The sequence below is a fragment of the Propithecus coquereli genome, unplaced genomic scaffold, assembly GCF_000956105.1.
Source record: "Propithecus coquereli isolate 6110/MARCELLA unplaced genomic scaffold, Pcoq_1.0 Scaffold58, whole genome shotgun sequence".
In the NCBI taxonomy this organism is placed as follows: Eukaryota; Metazoa; Chordata; class Mammalia; order Primates; family Indriidae; genus Propithecus; species Propithecus coquereli.
In genome coordinates this window covers 2,829,380-2,845,559 of record NW_012151729.1, presented here as the reverse complement: position 1 = coordinate 2,845,559, position 16,180 = coordinate 2,829,380, and the positions used below count along the sequence as shown (strand labels likewise).

The 16,180-nt window shown below is 52.2% G+C and overlaps 1 protein-coding gene across 3 annotated transcripts in view; it reads right to left on the bottom strand.

The window, feature by feature from the left end:
• Positions 1 to 13,398: 13,398 nt before the first annotated feature.
• PDGFRB (platelet-derived growth factor receptor, beta polypeptide) overlaps positions 13,399 to 16,180 on the bottom strand; it is a 39,026-nt gene continuing 36,244 nt past the window's right edge. For all 3 annotated transcript variants that reach the window (XM_012658315.1, XM_012658314.1, XM_012658316.1), the window contains exon 23: positions 13,399 to 15,484. In XM_012658315.1, coding sequence (XP_012513769.1) covers positions 15,301 to 15,484 — 184 coding nt within the window. In that variant the 3' untranslated portion in view covers positions 13,399 to 15,300. The remainder of the gene's footprint in view (positions 15,485 to 16,180) is intronic.

Sequence of the window (16,180 nt, the reverse complement as noted above, 5' to 3'; positions counted from 1 at the left end):
CCACCATGCCCGGCTAATTTTTTATCTATATATTTTTAGTTGTCCAGCTAATTTCTTTCTATTTTTAGTGGAGAAGGGGTCTTGCTCTTGCTCAGGCTGGTCTCAAACTCCTGAGCTCAAATGATCCGCCTGCCTTGGCCTCCCATAGTGCTAGGATTACAGGTGTGAACCACCATGCCCGACCTGAAATTTACTCTTTTTAAAGTACTATTTTCAACAGCACTCAAAAAAACCATGAAATAGTTATATATCATGCTAAATATGTGCAAGACCTGCATACCGTGTTCAAGATCTGCATCCCGTGTGCAAAAGAAATTGAAGAAGACAGAAATAAATGATGAGATAGACCATGTCTATGGGTTGGAAGACTCAATATTGTTAAGCATGTCAGTTCTCCCCCAACTTAATCTACAGATTCAACAAAATTCCAACCAAAATCCCTGCAGGAATTTTTGTAGAAATTGACAGGCTGATTCTAAAATTTATATGGAAACACAAAGGAATTAGAATCATCAAAATAATTCAAGAAGAGAAGAACAAAGTTGGAAGACTCATACTACCTGGTTTCCAGACTCCTGTAAAGCTACAGTACAGTACAGTACCGGAGAAAGGATAGACATGTACATCAATAGAACAGAACAGAGTCCAGAGATAGACCTGGACATATGTAGTTGATTGATTTTTGACAAAGCTGCAAAGGTAATTCAATGACGAAAGAATAGGCCTCCCAAAAAATGGTACTGGAGCAATTGGATATCCATATGCAAAAACAAAAAATCAAAATCAAACAAACAAAAAGTCTCGATCTATACCTTAAACCCTATACAAAAATTATCTCAAAATGAATCAAAGATCAAATGTAAAACTATATAACAACTACAAGACATAGAGAAAATCTTTAATCCTGTGACCTTGAGGGTTAGGGAAAGATTTCTTAAACACAAATACTGAAAATATCCATATGATCCATCAAGGAAAAAAATTGATAAGTTGGTTTTACTGGGGGGCTTTGTGTGTTAAAAAAAAAAAAAAAAGACAAAACAAGCAAAAAAAAAAAAATGACTAAGTTGGGCTTCATCAAAATTTAAAACTTCTACTCTTTTAAAGAGATGATTACAAAACAAACCACAGACCGGGAGAAAATATTTTGTATCACCTGTCTTATAAAAAATGGACTTTATCATTCTATTATTGTTGGATACTGAGGTTGTTTCCAGTTTGAGGCCGTAATGACAAATGGTGCTATGTATCTTGGTACATTCATGCACACATTCCTACTGTATGTGTGCCTGCCAGGAAGTGGAATTTGTTGGATTATAAAATATGCATATTTTCAACTTAAGTAAACAATGCTAAATTGTTTTCCCAAGCGGCTGTGTCAATTTACATCCTTACCAGCAATGTACGAGATTTCCCGAAGCTCTGAATCCTGGTATGTTCCAGAGTGTACAAAGGACTTTCAAAACTCAGTAAGAAAAGAAATACTTCAATAAAAATGAGCAAAATATTTGAACAAGGAAAATATACAGATGGAAAATAAGTACATCCAAACATACTCAACATCAATATTTGGGAAAATACAAATTAAAACCACATTGAAATACCACTACACACCTATTAGAACGTCTAAAACCAAAAAACAGAAAACCTGACAATTTCAAGTTCTGACAAGGATGAGGGTATGAGCAACTAGAACTCTCATATATATATAGATTGATAGTGGGGATGAAAAATGCCAGCTTTGGAAGTCAGTTTGACAATTTTCTATGTAGTTAAAAATATACTTACCTCACTTACCAGGCTGGGCGTGGAGGCTCACGCCTGTAATCCTGGCACTCTGGGAGGCCGAGGCGAGAGGATTGCTTGAGACCAGGAGTTGAAGACCAGCCTGAGCAACAGCGAGACCCTGTCTGTACAAAAAATAGACATATTAGTCCAGTGTGGGCGTGTGTGCCTGTAGTCCCATCTACTCAGGAGGCTGAGGCAAGAGGATCTCTTGGGCCCAGGAGTTTGAGGTTGCAGTGAGCCATGATGACGCCACGGCACTCTGAAGCTTGGGCAGCAGATCAAGGCCTTGTCTCAAAAAATAAAAACAAAAAAACCCGTTCCCAATCTGATAGAAACAATATTAGTTCACTGAGGTTTTAATATGCATTTCTGGATTAGTGATGAAATGCACATTTTTTCCCATGTATTGGCAATTGATATTTCTTCTACAGATATCCTTTGTCCATTTTTCTATTTGTTTTTTTGTCTTTTATTGATTTGCTGGGACCATCTATAATCTGTATTATGTCCACTAACCTTATTATCATACATATTGAAAATATTTTCTACCAGGCTGCCACTTCTCTTTTAATGTTCTTTGAGTGTCTATATTCACACAAAGTTTTCACTCTGTATGTAGTTGAATTATTGGTATTTACATTTCTGACTTCCGGGTTTCATGTCTTGCTTAGGAAGGCTGAACCATTTATTGTTTACAAGGCACTTTCGTTTCCATTTTCTCACACAGGCCCAGGTCATAGGGACTCAGTGAAGTGCATATTATCTCCACTGGATAGATAAGAAAAAGGAAGGTCAGGAAGGGTTAGTGACTTATCTCGAGTCCCACAGCTACTTTGAGGAAGACTGAGCGCAGAATCAGGATTTTCAGAGTCTCGGGCCCGGGTAGCTGGTCGCCACTTCCTGCTGCCTGGGTTATCTGGCCAATGCCATTCCCTGCACCCCTCAGAGCATCCTTCTGTCGTGGGAAGCATAGCTCATGCTTCCCCGTTGGGGGCCAGATCTGCCTCCCTGTGGCACCTGCCTGTCGCTCCAGCGCTGTATTCTGGACCCCCGGGCAGCTCTGTTCCCTGTCCCTCGATAGGCCTCCAGCCATGTGGACAGCCCCCTGTGGTCTCCACAGGTACCACTTCTCCAGGTTGAGCACTCTGGTCCCTAACAGTCCTCCAGGGACACAGTCTCCAAGTGCATCTGGTCATCCTCACTCTCATCAGATCTTCAATCCATAGGCGGGGTCCTCAATGTGATATTAACTTCTTAAGGCCCAACGCATTTGGAGGCAAGCCCCTGAGTGTGGTGACATGGGCACAATCAGATGCCACGGGAGACCAGAGGATGGAGAGTCTGTGAGGGCTTCCAGGGCAGTGGCATTAGAGCTGGGCCTTGCAGCAGGAGCAGAAATCCTCCGGGCAGAAATTGCAGGAGAAGGAACAGCATGGGGCAGAGGGGGTAAAGTCAGGGCTCCCTGGGGCCAACCGGAGTGTGAAGGGGTGAAGCAGAGACAGGAGCAGGGATGGGGGGAGGGCCAAGTACAAAGAGTCCCTGACCACCTGGCTGGGTGCTCAGGTTTGATCCTATAGGCCTTGTGTTCTCAGTGCCCTGGAGGCCTCTAGAGGGTTGTGCCTCCAAGGGCAGGGACCTCAACCTCAGAGTCGGGGGGTATCTGTTAAAATGCAGATTCTAAGACCACCCCAGCCTGCTGAATTAGGAGTGGGAGGTGGAACCTGCCCAGGTAACAAGATCTCTAGGAGATTTTCATGCTCGCTCACGGCTGAGGCTGCTGCCCTTGAAAGCCCCTGGATGGCCTTGAGGAAACCTGAGCAGCCCTAACACGGATGCAAAGTTTGCGTTTGATCCTGGGATGGGGTGCGCAGCTTCCGTGCGGTTCCACAAAGTTCCTGACTCAGGCTGCAGGAACCCCTCTCTGGTGGAGCATGCTTAGGTGGAGAAGGGGTATGGCTGGCAAGGGGGTGGAGGCCACCGTGGCCCTGAGGGGTGGCCTAGGCCACCTTGGTGGGACTTTTCTCTGTCCCCAAGATCAGAGGATGCTGCTCGTCTGGTCATTTCTGTCCACCCAGCTAACTCCTACAGCTCCTTCAGGCTCTCTACCTCCAGGACGCCTCCCTGTCCCTGTAGGATGGGCAGGTGTCCTCCTGTGCATCCCAGGCCTCCTGGGCTCACCCTCATTCCAGCACCTTCCTTGGGTGACAAGTCTCAAAGGTTTTCCAGGTGCTATGTGTCAGGCAGCGTGCCAAATGCTCTTGAGAGTTTCCTCATTGAATTCTCAACCTTAAAGGTAGGTGTGGTTATTAGCTCTGTTTCACTGAAGAGGAAACCAAGGCTCAGAGAAGTTAAATCACCTTCCTGAGATCACACAGCTGGTGGTGGTATTTCTGCCTCCTGTGCCTGTGGTGGACCCGACCATTCTGCTCCACGGACTTTGAACTAGTCAATGAATGAATGCTGTACCCCAAAGCCCTGCGGGCAGGATGGTGCTCTGCCCTCCTGGGGCTTTGGCTTGTGGAGCCCAGTATTTTCTGAGTGCTCTTTGTGTGCCAGGCACCGTGCCAAGCTCCTTGTTTAGTTATCTCATTTAAAGCTCTTAACCCATGAAGCTGGTTCTATTAATTATCCCCCTTTTGTGGATGAGAAAACCAAAGCTCAGAGAGGTTAGGTCACTTGCCTAAGGCCCCAGAGCCAGCGGATGACAGAGCTGAGTTTAGAACCAGGCAGCCTGGCTGCAGAGCCCGTGCTGGTGACCACCACTCTGCACAGGGCCACCCTGGCCTCCCAGCAGTGAGTGTGCCAACTACCAGTGGACAGGGGGTGGAGGCTCCCTGGGGCTCAGTGTGGTGGAAGCCACAGTGACGAACAGGGATCCCAGATTGGCATTACCCCTTTCTGAGGCAGAGGAACTTTGAGAAGGGTTTGCATGTCAGCCCAAGGATTAGGAAATTCTGAAGCAAATGTGTGAGCCATGTCACGTTTATGCACATACTGAGAGGCTGGTCCTCGTCTCCCTGCCTGGCTTCTGGTCCCTGGGACCTCCAGACCCCATGTCAGGGACAGCTTAGCCCCCACCCTCCTGCCCACTCCATTCCAGCTGAAGCCCACACTCGCTCCAGGGAGTGGAGGGGGCCCAAGCCAGAAGCCAGGAACCCAGCACCGTGGCAGTTTGGCAGCTGGTCCCACTGTGACTCCAGGCCACACCTACCTCTAGGGTTGAGGATTAGATGAGTTCTAGTGTGTGAATTAGAGTACTCCGGGGTATTTGCTCCCATCCACTATCCCGGCCCCACAGTGCAGATCGAGCCCACAGCCTGTAGCAGGGCTCTTAGGAGCCTGTGCTGTCTGACCTCTGCCTCCTCTTTTCTCTCCACCGCCCTCCCCGCCGTACTGAATGCTATACCGTCCCCTCCTGCACACGCCACGCTCTTCCTTGCTGTTCCACATGCCCCTGCCTCCATCTGGACTGTACGCTCCTCTTTGCCTGACTGCGTCCCTGTCTTACACGCTCTCACGGCCCCCTGAGCTTCCAGGCACTTCTCACTGTTGGCACAAGCCCCGTGATGAGGGTAGTTACTGGCATAACATTGCTCGGACCCTCTAGCAGGAGCTCCCTGCAGGGCCTGCTGCCCTCGGGTCTTCTCCCCACCCGCCAGCACTTGGCCCTGCCTGGCAGATGGGAGCTTGGCCAATGCCCGATGCATGAATAGATGCGTAAACCGACGGTGAAAGAAGGGAGAGCATGAGGAGCTCTCCACTCTCAGCGGTTCATTTGGCGAATGCTTCATCTGTCAGGCTTTGCTCTGGGCCCAGGAAGGCCCAGGCTCTGAGCTCTTCCCGGCAGGCAGGGCCTTCCCGTCCCGGTGCAGGGAAGACAAGCAGCGGAGTGGCAGGACTGCAGGGCAGCCGATGATGCCTGACATCCACGGACATTGGCGTGGTTTATCATACAAACGGGGACCTCCGAGACCGAAAGGGGTGCTGTTAATAATGGCACTAACACAGGGGCAGGAAAGGGGACTCTTCTGAGATACCCTGTCCCTTGGGCATGCGCCTTGTGCCAGCCTCTGGACTGAGCTCTTTGCACAGATCATCTCATTGACCCTCACAGCCACCTTAGGGGACAGCTGTAATTATCCCATGTTACAGATGAGGAAAGACAGGCTCAGAGATGGAAAGTGACCTGCCCAGTGTCACCCAGCTGATAGATGGCAGAGCTGGGTTTTGAACCCAGAGCCCACATGTTCGACCACTGGCCTTCGTCCGTGGCTGCGGCTCTCAGGAGGGTCGAGTGGAGAGGGGAGCAGCCTGGGCTTTGGAGCCAGACAGACCAGGAATTCATTCCCCGCTCCTAGCCCTGTGATCACTCCCTGGCTTCTCGAGGCCTCATTGCTTCATCTGTAAAATGGGGAAGGGGCTGGTGACTTGGATCCGGTGAGACAATAATGCGAGTGAAGTGCATGCAGCTCATATTTATCAAGCATTGTCCCTGGCCCTGGGGACATGGAGGTGAAAGGGCTGGCATGGTCCCTCCCTTGTGGAACTCACAGCCTGTTGGTGAAGCCAGGAGAGGAACCAGGCCACTGGGGGAGTTGCAGGATGTCCTGGGAGCACAGAAGAGAGGAGTCAAGGAAGGCTCTATGTGAGCTGAGAAAGAGGAGAAGGAGCTGGGGGGAGGGGCAGGGAGGAGGAGGGAACGTTCCAAGGAGAAACAGCACAGTAAACGCCTGGAGGCAAGAGCACGCACAGAACATTGTAGGCTAAGGGTGCTGAACACACCTGAGGGCCCATAAGAGGCACAAAGGACTGGGAAGAGAAATCACTTTCAGCTGAGGAATCAGGAAGGCTTCTTGGAGGAGGTAGCTTATGCGGGGCTTGAGCAAGACTTTGACCTTTAACCATAGAGGGCTGGGCCTTCTAGGTGGTGGGAACACCACCAACAAAGGTCCAGAGGCCCAGAAGCTCGTAGCCCACACAGGGGTGGATGGGAGAGGCAGCAGGAGAGGTTGAAATCAGGTCAGGGATGTCCCCGAAGATCATAGGAAGGTGCCTGCACTTTGGCAGACTGCGGGGAGCCACTGAGGGTGTATGAGCAAGGGAGAGCCATACAAGAGATCGTTGCTGTGCTTCAGGAAGATAGAGAATGAAGAAGAGAAACTTCGAGACATGGAAGCTTCCATCTTGTCCCTTCAGAGTGGAAAACAAGCACTCAGAATTCTGTGATTTTCCAGAAGCTCTGTTACTTCCCCATGTCTGTGACTTTTCTAGTTCCTTCCCACGATTACCCACAAAACCCAAAACCAGAGACTGTGGAACTGCGAAGGGAGCCGGGCTAGGGGTGGGCTGCTCTGAGGCCCGTCAAAGGGGAGGGGTGTAGGGGCTGCTGGGGAGGGCAGACCTGCATGCCAAGGAGGGCATGGGGGGAGGGGGAGCCGGCGGGGACGCGGGGTGGTCACAGGGGGACAGCGTGGCTTCTGTGTTGTCCTCGAATCCCTGCCCCAGGCCAGGACCCCCTTACCAGGTCCCTACACAGCCGTGGCAGATTTTATTCTGAGCTTGGGAACCTATCATGGCCCAGAGCGGCCTCAGAACCCCATCCCAAGGGGACCCCACCCAGGGACCTCCAGGAGACACACCCTGAGTCCCCAGGGCTCAGCCTGCCACCCCTCTGAGTCAGGAGCTGGACCTAGACACTCCCGGGGAAGGTGGTGGCAGGGACGCCAGGCTGGCAGACAAGAGCTCCCTGTGTGTGACCGTGGGTAAACCACTTACAGCTCTGAGCCCGCCTTCCTCACCTGGGCTGACCTTCCCTTGCTCCTCTCACAGGTCTATTGTGAGGGTCACATGGGGCCGCCGGTAGGAACACGCTCTCTAAGCTGTGAGGGACTTTTTATATTACATTTTTGGTAACGGATTTTAAAATACAGGTGTCTATTACATAAATACTTTGATAAAAATTACTTTTTTCAGCTCACAGGACCTTATTAAGGTGGAATCACTGCTAATTACATAGTAGCCACTTGCCTTAACCAAAATCCATGAGATTCACGTGAACTTACAGTTACACAAATTAGAAGCAAATGGCATGTTCAAATCCATAAGGAAGAATGCTATCGAGACCTGGGTGTATGGGGTCTGGTCTGCAGGTCTGTCGCCTGGGCCCTGGAGATCAATCCCTGACCCTGCCAGGGGGAGGGGTGCTGGTCTCAAGACACCCACAGGGTGCCCAAGCTGGATCAATGTCTCTCCACCTGGCATTTGCCCCGCTTTCCTGGAGTCACTAAGCAAGCAGCACCTGGGAGGGCTGGCGGGTAGGGAGCTCACAGTCTGAGTACCCCTCAGTCCGCTGTAGGGCCCCAAAAGGAGAGGTCCTGTTCCTTGCAGATGCCTCTGGGTGGTGGCTAAATTGCCTCTGTTGGCGGCCGTGGGCAGGGAAGGGGAAGGGGAGAATGAAGCAATATGGCGCCTGCCAATCGGTTCGGCTCTGTGGGCCAGGAGGTGCCCCGAGGGAGCTGGGAGCCCGGTGCCCTGTCTGCAAGAGGCTCACCACTCACTGGTGGCAGCCGTCTCTGGGCTGGTGTTGGCAGGTCTCTCCAACCGCTCAGGAGCCCACCAGCAGTCCCAGATGCAAGGGAGGGGGAAGTTATCTGCTCCACCTACCCTTGTCGCTGGTCTCCAAGCCTCTCGGGGGCCTTTCTCTTTCCAGTTCTCCACAACTTCTTCCCGTGGAGTCTCCCGTAATTTCAGGTACCCTTCCTTCCGACCCTCATCCAATCTATGTTTGTCTGCCTGTTTATTTTTTTGTTTTCACTTTCTTCTAAAATCTTTCTTGCGGAGACTCTCTGGTTGGCGGTTTTTCTCGTCCGCCATCTTACCCCAATAACCAGACCTGACTTTAATCTCTGCTCTGACTCTTAACAGCTGTGGGATCTTGGGCTGGGGCCCTGGCTTCTCTGAACCTCAGTCTCCTATTGGAAAATGGGAGTATTACTCAACCACAGTAAGGATGCGTTGTTGAGGAAGGACACAAGAATGTGCATATTCTCGTGCTCGTGTGCTCAGCACATGGTAATATTTCCATACGTATAACAACAAAAGCAATAGGTGCTCTTGTCCCAGCTGCATATTAAATTAATTTCTGGTCCTTCCAACCTGGGTGAAAGAGACATCCCCCAAAGAACTACCAAGGACTGACAAAGTCTATGGCATCATTATTCCTCTTCTGAGGTCCAGTTATGAGTATATTGCCAAACCAAAAGCTGTGTATCAACTGGCATGGGATGCCCGCAGGCCTGTAAACAGACGCCCTGTATACCAAAGAGGTTTAATGCACTGGTCTTCCTTTTGTTTAATGCCACGGCCATTGCATTTGCCAATTATTGAATTCTGTGGGAAGGTGAGAGTTCAACTCAAAAAAGCTAACTGTACTTAGACTATCCCAGGTGGAAACAATACTTCCCCACACCCACACTCTTTGGAGAAGGAAAGCTTGGTCTTACTTTCACATTTGTCTCCCCAGCTGCTCCCAATCCTCTCCGTGCCTCAGACTGCTGCGTACGTCTGCACCTTAAAGTCTATTTCTGTTTAGTGGAGAAGGGTTTCGTGGCACTTTATAGGGGCAAGTAATCCTGGATAAAAACAAGTTATAGGCCAGGCACAGTGGCTCACACCTGTAATCCTAACACTTTGGGAGGCTGAGGCAGGAGGATGGCTTGAGGCCAGGAGTGTGAGGTTGCAGTGAGCTATGACGATGCCACTACACTCTAGCCCGGGCAACAGAGTGAGGCCCTGTCTCAAAAATCAAAAAGCAAATAAGGTTCAAAATCCGCCTTTGCCCCATCGCCACCTCTCTTTCAGCCCTTTAAAAGCACTCGAAGCCTAGGTTTCAAGTCCGTGAGGGCTCTCTACAAGAGCTTTGTCACCACCAATTTTCACTCTGAATTACGGGAACCATTAACCTCACTCGGAGTTCAAAGGGAAAGGCAAGAATACTCAATCGGAATTAGCTGCCTTGCTGCCAAACCTACTTCATACCTTTCCCTCATGACCAAACGTCCTAACGGGGGACTTCCGAGTTGGTGCACCCACAGCCATGGGATCTCTGCTTTCTCAGAAACAACAGCCAGCCACACTCCTCACCTTGGTAACTTTTTACCCCAAAGTGTGATCAAAGTTCCGCCGCAACCAATCGTTTCATTATCACCAGCTCTTGTACAACAGTAAAAAAGGTTTTTAGAGAGTGAATAGTTTCTGAAGAACTTCCAAACCCAGGGTGTGGGAACCTGAACAAGTAGCGAGGGAGTTAGGTGGCCCCTCTTGTGGACTGCTGCTTGTATGTGGGCACATGTTCCTTCCTCAGTACCTGGTGGGTTCTCCAATTACAAGGCTTGTGGAAAGATGTTCCTTTTCCTCCCCTATGCCCTGCTTTCTCCTTGGAAAAGAAGGCGGAACAGTAATGTTCTGCTATCTGTCCCTAGCTGCTCTTTTGGGTTTCTTGATGCTGTAGACACCTGTCTGTCTTTCTAGGTGGGAATGGTTTATCCTGTATAGATCCTTGTGTGCCTTTGATGGATTCTGGACCGTTGCCAATTGACTTGACACATGAGAGTGGGTTTTTACGTTATACAGAATAGGGCTTCAAGTTCCAGCTCGGCCAGTCACTGAATGACCTTGGGCAAATCACTTCACCTTTATGGGCCTTAATGTTCCCATAAGGCAAGATGATTAGATTAAGTGGGACATCGATGGCAACTACAATTATATGGTAGTGGCTGCTGGGGGCATTGTGTAGAAAAGATCTATCGGGCTACATTTCGGCCCAATTGATTAATGATGTCTGCGAAGGTTGGGGGTGAGGATCTAGATCACTCATCACATATTTGCCATCCCTAAGTGAAATGCTCTGTTAATTATTCCTAATTCTAGATTTCTTTGATTCTATAACCTTATATGACCGCTATTGAGCTCTATTTCAATTTAAGTTCACTGTTGTAGGTACGTATTTGCATTTGTGCCAATGGGAATGAAGAGAGAGAATGGAAGGAAGTGATCCTCCAAATTGACTTTGTGCTTTTGGTAATGAAGATCCAGAAATTTGGTCCACTGCTTCTCTTTGAACCGAAGCAGTTTAATTTGCTACAGAAACTAAAGAAATGAATTCTTTTGTGCCAGTACAGTTCTTGTTTTTCTTATCCTAAGTGGAGAAAATAAATGCTTAGCTCCTTTTTATCATACTTTTCTATAGGCCATTGTAGACAAAATTCTAATTTTAAGAAGGATCTTCAAATATTATTTAATACAAAATTAAATTAAAAAGCAAAAAAAAAAGTAAAAAACAAATCCACAAGGAAATATCCTGATGCCTGGTAAAATTAATTTTAATTGATGTAAAACTGACCCATATAGCTAAAATACAGAGGCCTCATAGAGACAATGCCCTAATTCAAACAGGAGCAGCGGACGGGGCTTGTGAGGCCCTCCTCAGCGGGAGTGAGGCCCCCGCAGGAAGAGCTCCTGCCGTCTGTCCCTCTTTTTCCAGGAACAAGGACACTGGCTGAGAGTGAGACGGAAGGATTGTGTGGCACAAGTGGCTCATCGGTCTGGGAGGAAAATCCCAGCTCACCCATGTTCCCTAGGCCCGCCTGGGTGGAGAGGCTGCAGGGCCAGAGCCCGGCGGGGCTGACCTGCAGTTACCCCAGCCCCTCGCACCCGCTCTGCACAGGGCCCCGAGAGGCCAAGCACGCCCCCAAACGACTTGTTATTGTTTTATCTAGCCCAAGGATTCGCTTAGCTCTTCCCTCTCACCTACCGCTTTCCTACTCTTTCTCTCCGGGACACGCAGCACCAGAAAAGCCAGGAGTCGGGAGGCAGGAGATGGGTCCCAGGCGCCCCCCTCCCTGGCTATGCTGCCTGGGGGTGGGCGCCTCAGCGCCCTGAGTGCTGACTTGGGAGTCAGCCCTGCCTGGGCGCTTACCCCGTCCCCGCCACACCGACTAGATGATCCTGTGCAATCACGTCAGAGCCCCGCTTGTAACGTGGGATGACAGCAGGGCGTGGCTCACAGGACTGACGTGAGGGTGCAATGAGAGAATGTGGGCGAACCAACAAGATAGCCCTGGCTCGTGGCAACTGTCGGGTAAGTGCCAGCCGGAGCTTTATCACCCATTGTCTCTTTGTGGCATCGTTAGCTCCCTTTACCCCCAGGGAAACTGAGGCCTACTGTGGTGTCCTCCACCCAAGGTCCCGCAGGGAGCAGCTGAGGTCTCTTGACCTCCAGACAGAGGCTTTCCCGGGAGCAAACATAATCCCTGTCTGGAATGTGGGCCATTTTTTCTCTTTACGGGGAAGAGCTGGGTATGTCCTTCTTCACCTCCTGCCACAGCGGGAGGAGCAGAGGTCACAGGCACGGGGCGTTGTCAGAAGCCAGGTACCCCGGGAGGTGGGCTTTGCATGGCCAGGCCCTGCAGCCACTGGGGTTTTCCCTGGTGTGGCTCAGCTGCCCCTGAGTTGGTGGCTGGGCCTGTGAGTCAGAGCTGCCCCATGGCTCTGCTCCTGTCCCCACTGGCCGCCATACCCCAGACTCCTGGAGGCAGTCCAGGAAAGCCTGTGGCTCCAAAACGAGGTGCACGCCCCCATCCAAACAGAGATGCCCCTTCCCCAGCTCAGAGAGAGCAAGGGATGGTCCAGGACGCACACTGAGTAGCTGCTAGATCTCAGGCTGACACCTGGTCCACCTAAGTAACCCCTCCCAAAGGGCCCAGGTGGAGGGGCCAGGCCCCAGCCTGGGTCTGAGACCCTTATACTCTGCCCCCTGGCCCTAGCAGCTCTATTGCCCATGTCCCTGTGTCCCACAGGCCTGGGCTTGGCAGGAGAGCCCATGGCCAGCACCAGGCTGGCTAGCGGAGACCAGAATGCCTGGCTCATGCTGGCCCCACAGTCACTGAGCTGCCATAGCCGTGAGGGGTCTGGGGCCTGCTAGGTCTATACCGCTCTGCCCAGCCTAGCCCCACTTCCCTCCCTTTCCTCTGTTCCTCTTCCCCTTCTCTCTGCTCCGCCCTCTCTCCTCACTTCTTGCTCTCTGGCCCCTTTGGGCACACTGTCTGCCTTGCTCCTACCTGGGTCCTGACCAGGACTCCCCCGGACCTGGAATCCAGCCTTGAGCAGATGCCTCTTTCAGGCCACACCAGCCTCAGTCTGGACCCGTGGGCAGAGTGGAGGGGAGGGCAGGGAGGACGTCCCAGCTTAGTAGCCAAAGCCAAAGCACATGGTGGTGGGGCGGGGGGTGGGGGCGTGCAGAGGGGCCCAGGCTCCTCAGCATCGGAGCCTTGAGCAGTCCTGCCAGCCCCGCACCCTCCTGCCCAACTCAGGGCTGGGCACTGCAGAGCCAGGAACGCCTCCTCACTTCCCACCTCGGGAAACCAAGCCCAAGGCTGGGTCACCCAGCTACTAGCACAGGGGGAGAGTGCACATCCCCATTGTACAGATGATTGAGATGAGCCCCAGCTGAAGGGACCTGTCTGAGGATCCCCATTTGCCCCACCCGCCCCACTCCACACACCCCTGCCCCCAAGCACAGGGGCCCAAACCCACAAGAGACCACAAAGTCCATGAGTGAGAAGCACCAGGTTTAATATTAAAATCTTTCCCTTAAAAAAGTACACGGATAGGAAAACTTAACAGCATACAAAATAGCACTTCTGTTGTATAAATGTGAGTTAACGTGAGTCCTAAAAATACTTGTAAACCTAGGTGATTATATCTTTGGTACCGTATTGAGAGCCCACTCCCCACTCCTTGGGGCAGGCTTTGGGGTCCTGGGGTAGGAAGTGCCAACCTGCGTGGAGGGCTGGTGCCCAGAAGGGCTGAGCTTCCCTGGCTCCCTCTCCAGCCTTCCCCCTGCCAGTGGTCTTGGCCACAGCCTCACTCCCTGGCACCTCCAATGCCCACTGGGCTGGGGACAGTGAGGTGTCACTACTAGGCCTGGGCAGTGATGAGACCATACCCCCATGGGGTACTGCCTCAGGCCTGGGGCAGCTGGCGGGTGAGAAGGCAACCCTCAAAGTGCCCACCTCTCATACCTCTTTCTCGGGGTACCCATCTGAAGCTTCTTGTCCTTTATGGGACATAACTGTCCTCCCTGTCCATTCTGTCTGTGGCACAGGCCTGGGTGGCAGGTGCTAGAGTGATGGGCTGTACAAGGTGAGCTGATCTGCCCTCTTTGTCCCCCTTGCCCAGGATAGCTCCAGAGGTCATTGTGGGTACTGAAAGAGGTCCTGTGGTCTTCCCATGTCCCTGGGCAGCTGCCGGGGGCTTTCCAGGACACTGGCTGTCACTCCAAGTCAAGGCCTGGGCAGCTGCGTTCTTGGGCTTTGCCGTGGGCCTGGGCAAGGGGTGCGGTTCCTGAATCCCCAGAGTGTGATATGTGGTTTGGAATCTCCCCAGAGTCCAGCTGACCCCAGAATGGCAGCTTAGGGTATTTGGCCTTGCTTCATCTGGACAAATGTGCAACCACCTGGAATATTCTAGAATGTTAGTGCTGGCAGAGCACTTGGAGTTAATGAGTCCAACTTGCTCGTTTTTCAGAGGGGAAAACTGAGTCCCAGAGAGGGCGAGGGGGTCCTCCAAGGTCTCACAGCAGGTCCAATGCAGAGCCGGGACCACATACTGGCGCATACATGTGGACACTTCACGCTGGCACGTCAACACCCTCATCACAGATGCGGGGCCCGTCTGGCCCTGCAGACTCTGGTGGGCGGATTAAGACCAAGGGTGATGGAGAAAAGCCCAGAATGGATGGGCCTGAGGACAGGGACGCAGACACCTTCTATGGCTAGGTGTGCCCCCAGCACCCCCGGTAAGGCCTGCAGGGTGCGGTGTCCTGGCTCAGCCTCCAGCGTTAATTAGCATTAATTAGGCACGGATGGCCCCAGACCAGCTCGGGCCTGGAAAAGCAGAGACTGGCATCATAGAGAGACTGGCATCCTGGGTGAGGCACCACTGCCCAAGGCCAGGCCCCAGCTCAGCCGGGAGCCAGGGAGGCCAGGGTCTCTTCCCTAGCTCTTGGGCGGATAAAAGTGCAAGGAGAGAACTATGGCTCCTTGAGGGGTAGCTGGCCAAAGAGAAAAACGTGAATTTACCACCTCAGTAACCTGGAGAGTCTCCCCGGGGATTCCAAGCTCCCCACCTGCCAGCCAGGGCGAGGATCCCGGAGAGTGGCTCACCAAGCCCAACTTTCTCCTCTTACATGTGGGGAAACTGAGTCCCCTGGGGGGAACCTTGGCTCAGAGTCACATGGCCTCCCCAGAGGCAGAGGGCTGGTCGTGGCCCCTGCAGTTCTCTTGCCTCCTAAGCCAGCCCCAGAGTGCAGGGCACACCATGGTAGGGGCAGAAGCCTTCCAGAAGGGGATAGCTGGCAAGGGCAGCCTGGCTGACAGGAGGACCGGCCAGGCCAGGGGGCACTGGGTGCTGGCAGAGGGGAGCTCCAGGCAGGGCAGGGTGGGGGCCAGCCGCCTACAGGAAGCTGTCCTCCGCTTCGGCCCGCGGCCCAGGGCAGCCTGAATCTGGCGGCTGCTCCACCTCCAGCTCGGGCTCTGCCTGGGGCTCTGTCTGGGGCTCTGGCTCTGGCTCTTCCTGGGGCTCCAAGGGGCTGTCACAGGAGATGGTAGAGGAGGTGTTGACTTCATTCAGGGTGGAGCTAGAGGAAGGAGGCAAGTGGGTGAGGGGCTGGGGAGGAACCCAGTAAGATAATAACAGCATTAATGAAGAGCTTTCTACGTGTCCGAGCTTGCACCCTGGGCTTTGCACACTTGCGCTCATCTAACCTTGCACGGCCTGCACCATGAGCCCAGTGCAGCTCAGGGCGGTTACGTCATAGCCCCATGTCGCGCCGCGGGGCAAGCGCAGGAGCTGGGACTTCAAAGCAGGTCCAGCTGGCTCCAAAGTTCCTTTCTCGCCCGCCAGCATCTCCACCCTCTGCACTCCTAAAGGCGCACGTTATGTCATTCAGTCCTCACAAGAACCCCTAATGGGAGCACTTTTACTGTTTTCATTTTACAGGAGTGGAAACTGAGGTTTAGAGAGTGAAACAGCTGGTTTGAGGGTACAAAACAGGGCCGGCACTCATATCCCGAGCTGTTTGAACTCTGCCTACCTCCTGGGCACGGTCTGCCTGGGCCCTGGAATATAAAACAGTCAGAGTAACGAGGCCTTCAGGGGCTTTCTGAGGCCTGTGTGTGCTCGTAGCACATGTGGAGAAACTGAGGCTCGCAGAGGAGAAGCCTTCTCAGGGCTCACGGCAGCTAGTGGCAGAGCTGGGACTATAACCCAGCCTGGCGCTCCTGCAACTTCATCTTGGGCTGGATTTGTTTTGGGGTGGGTCTGGCCTCATGGG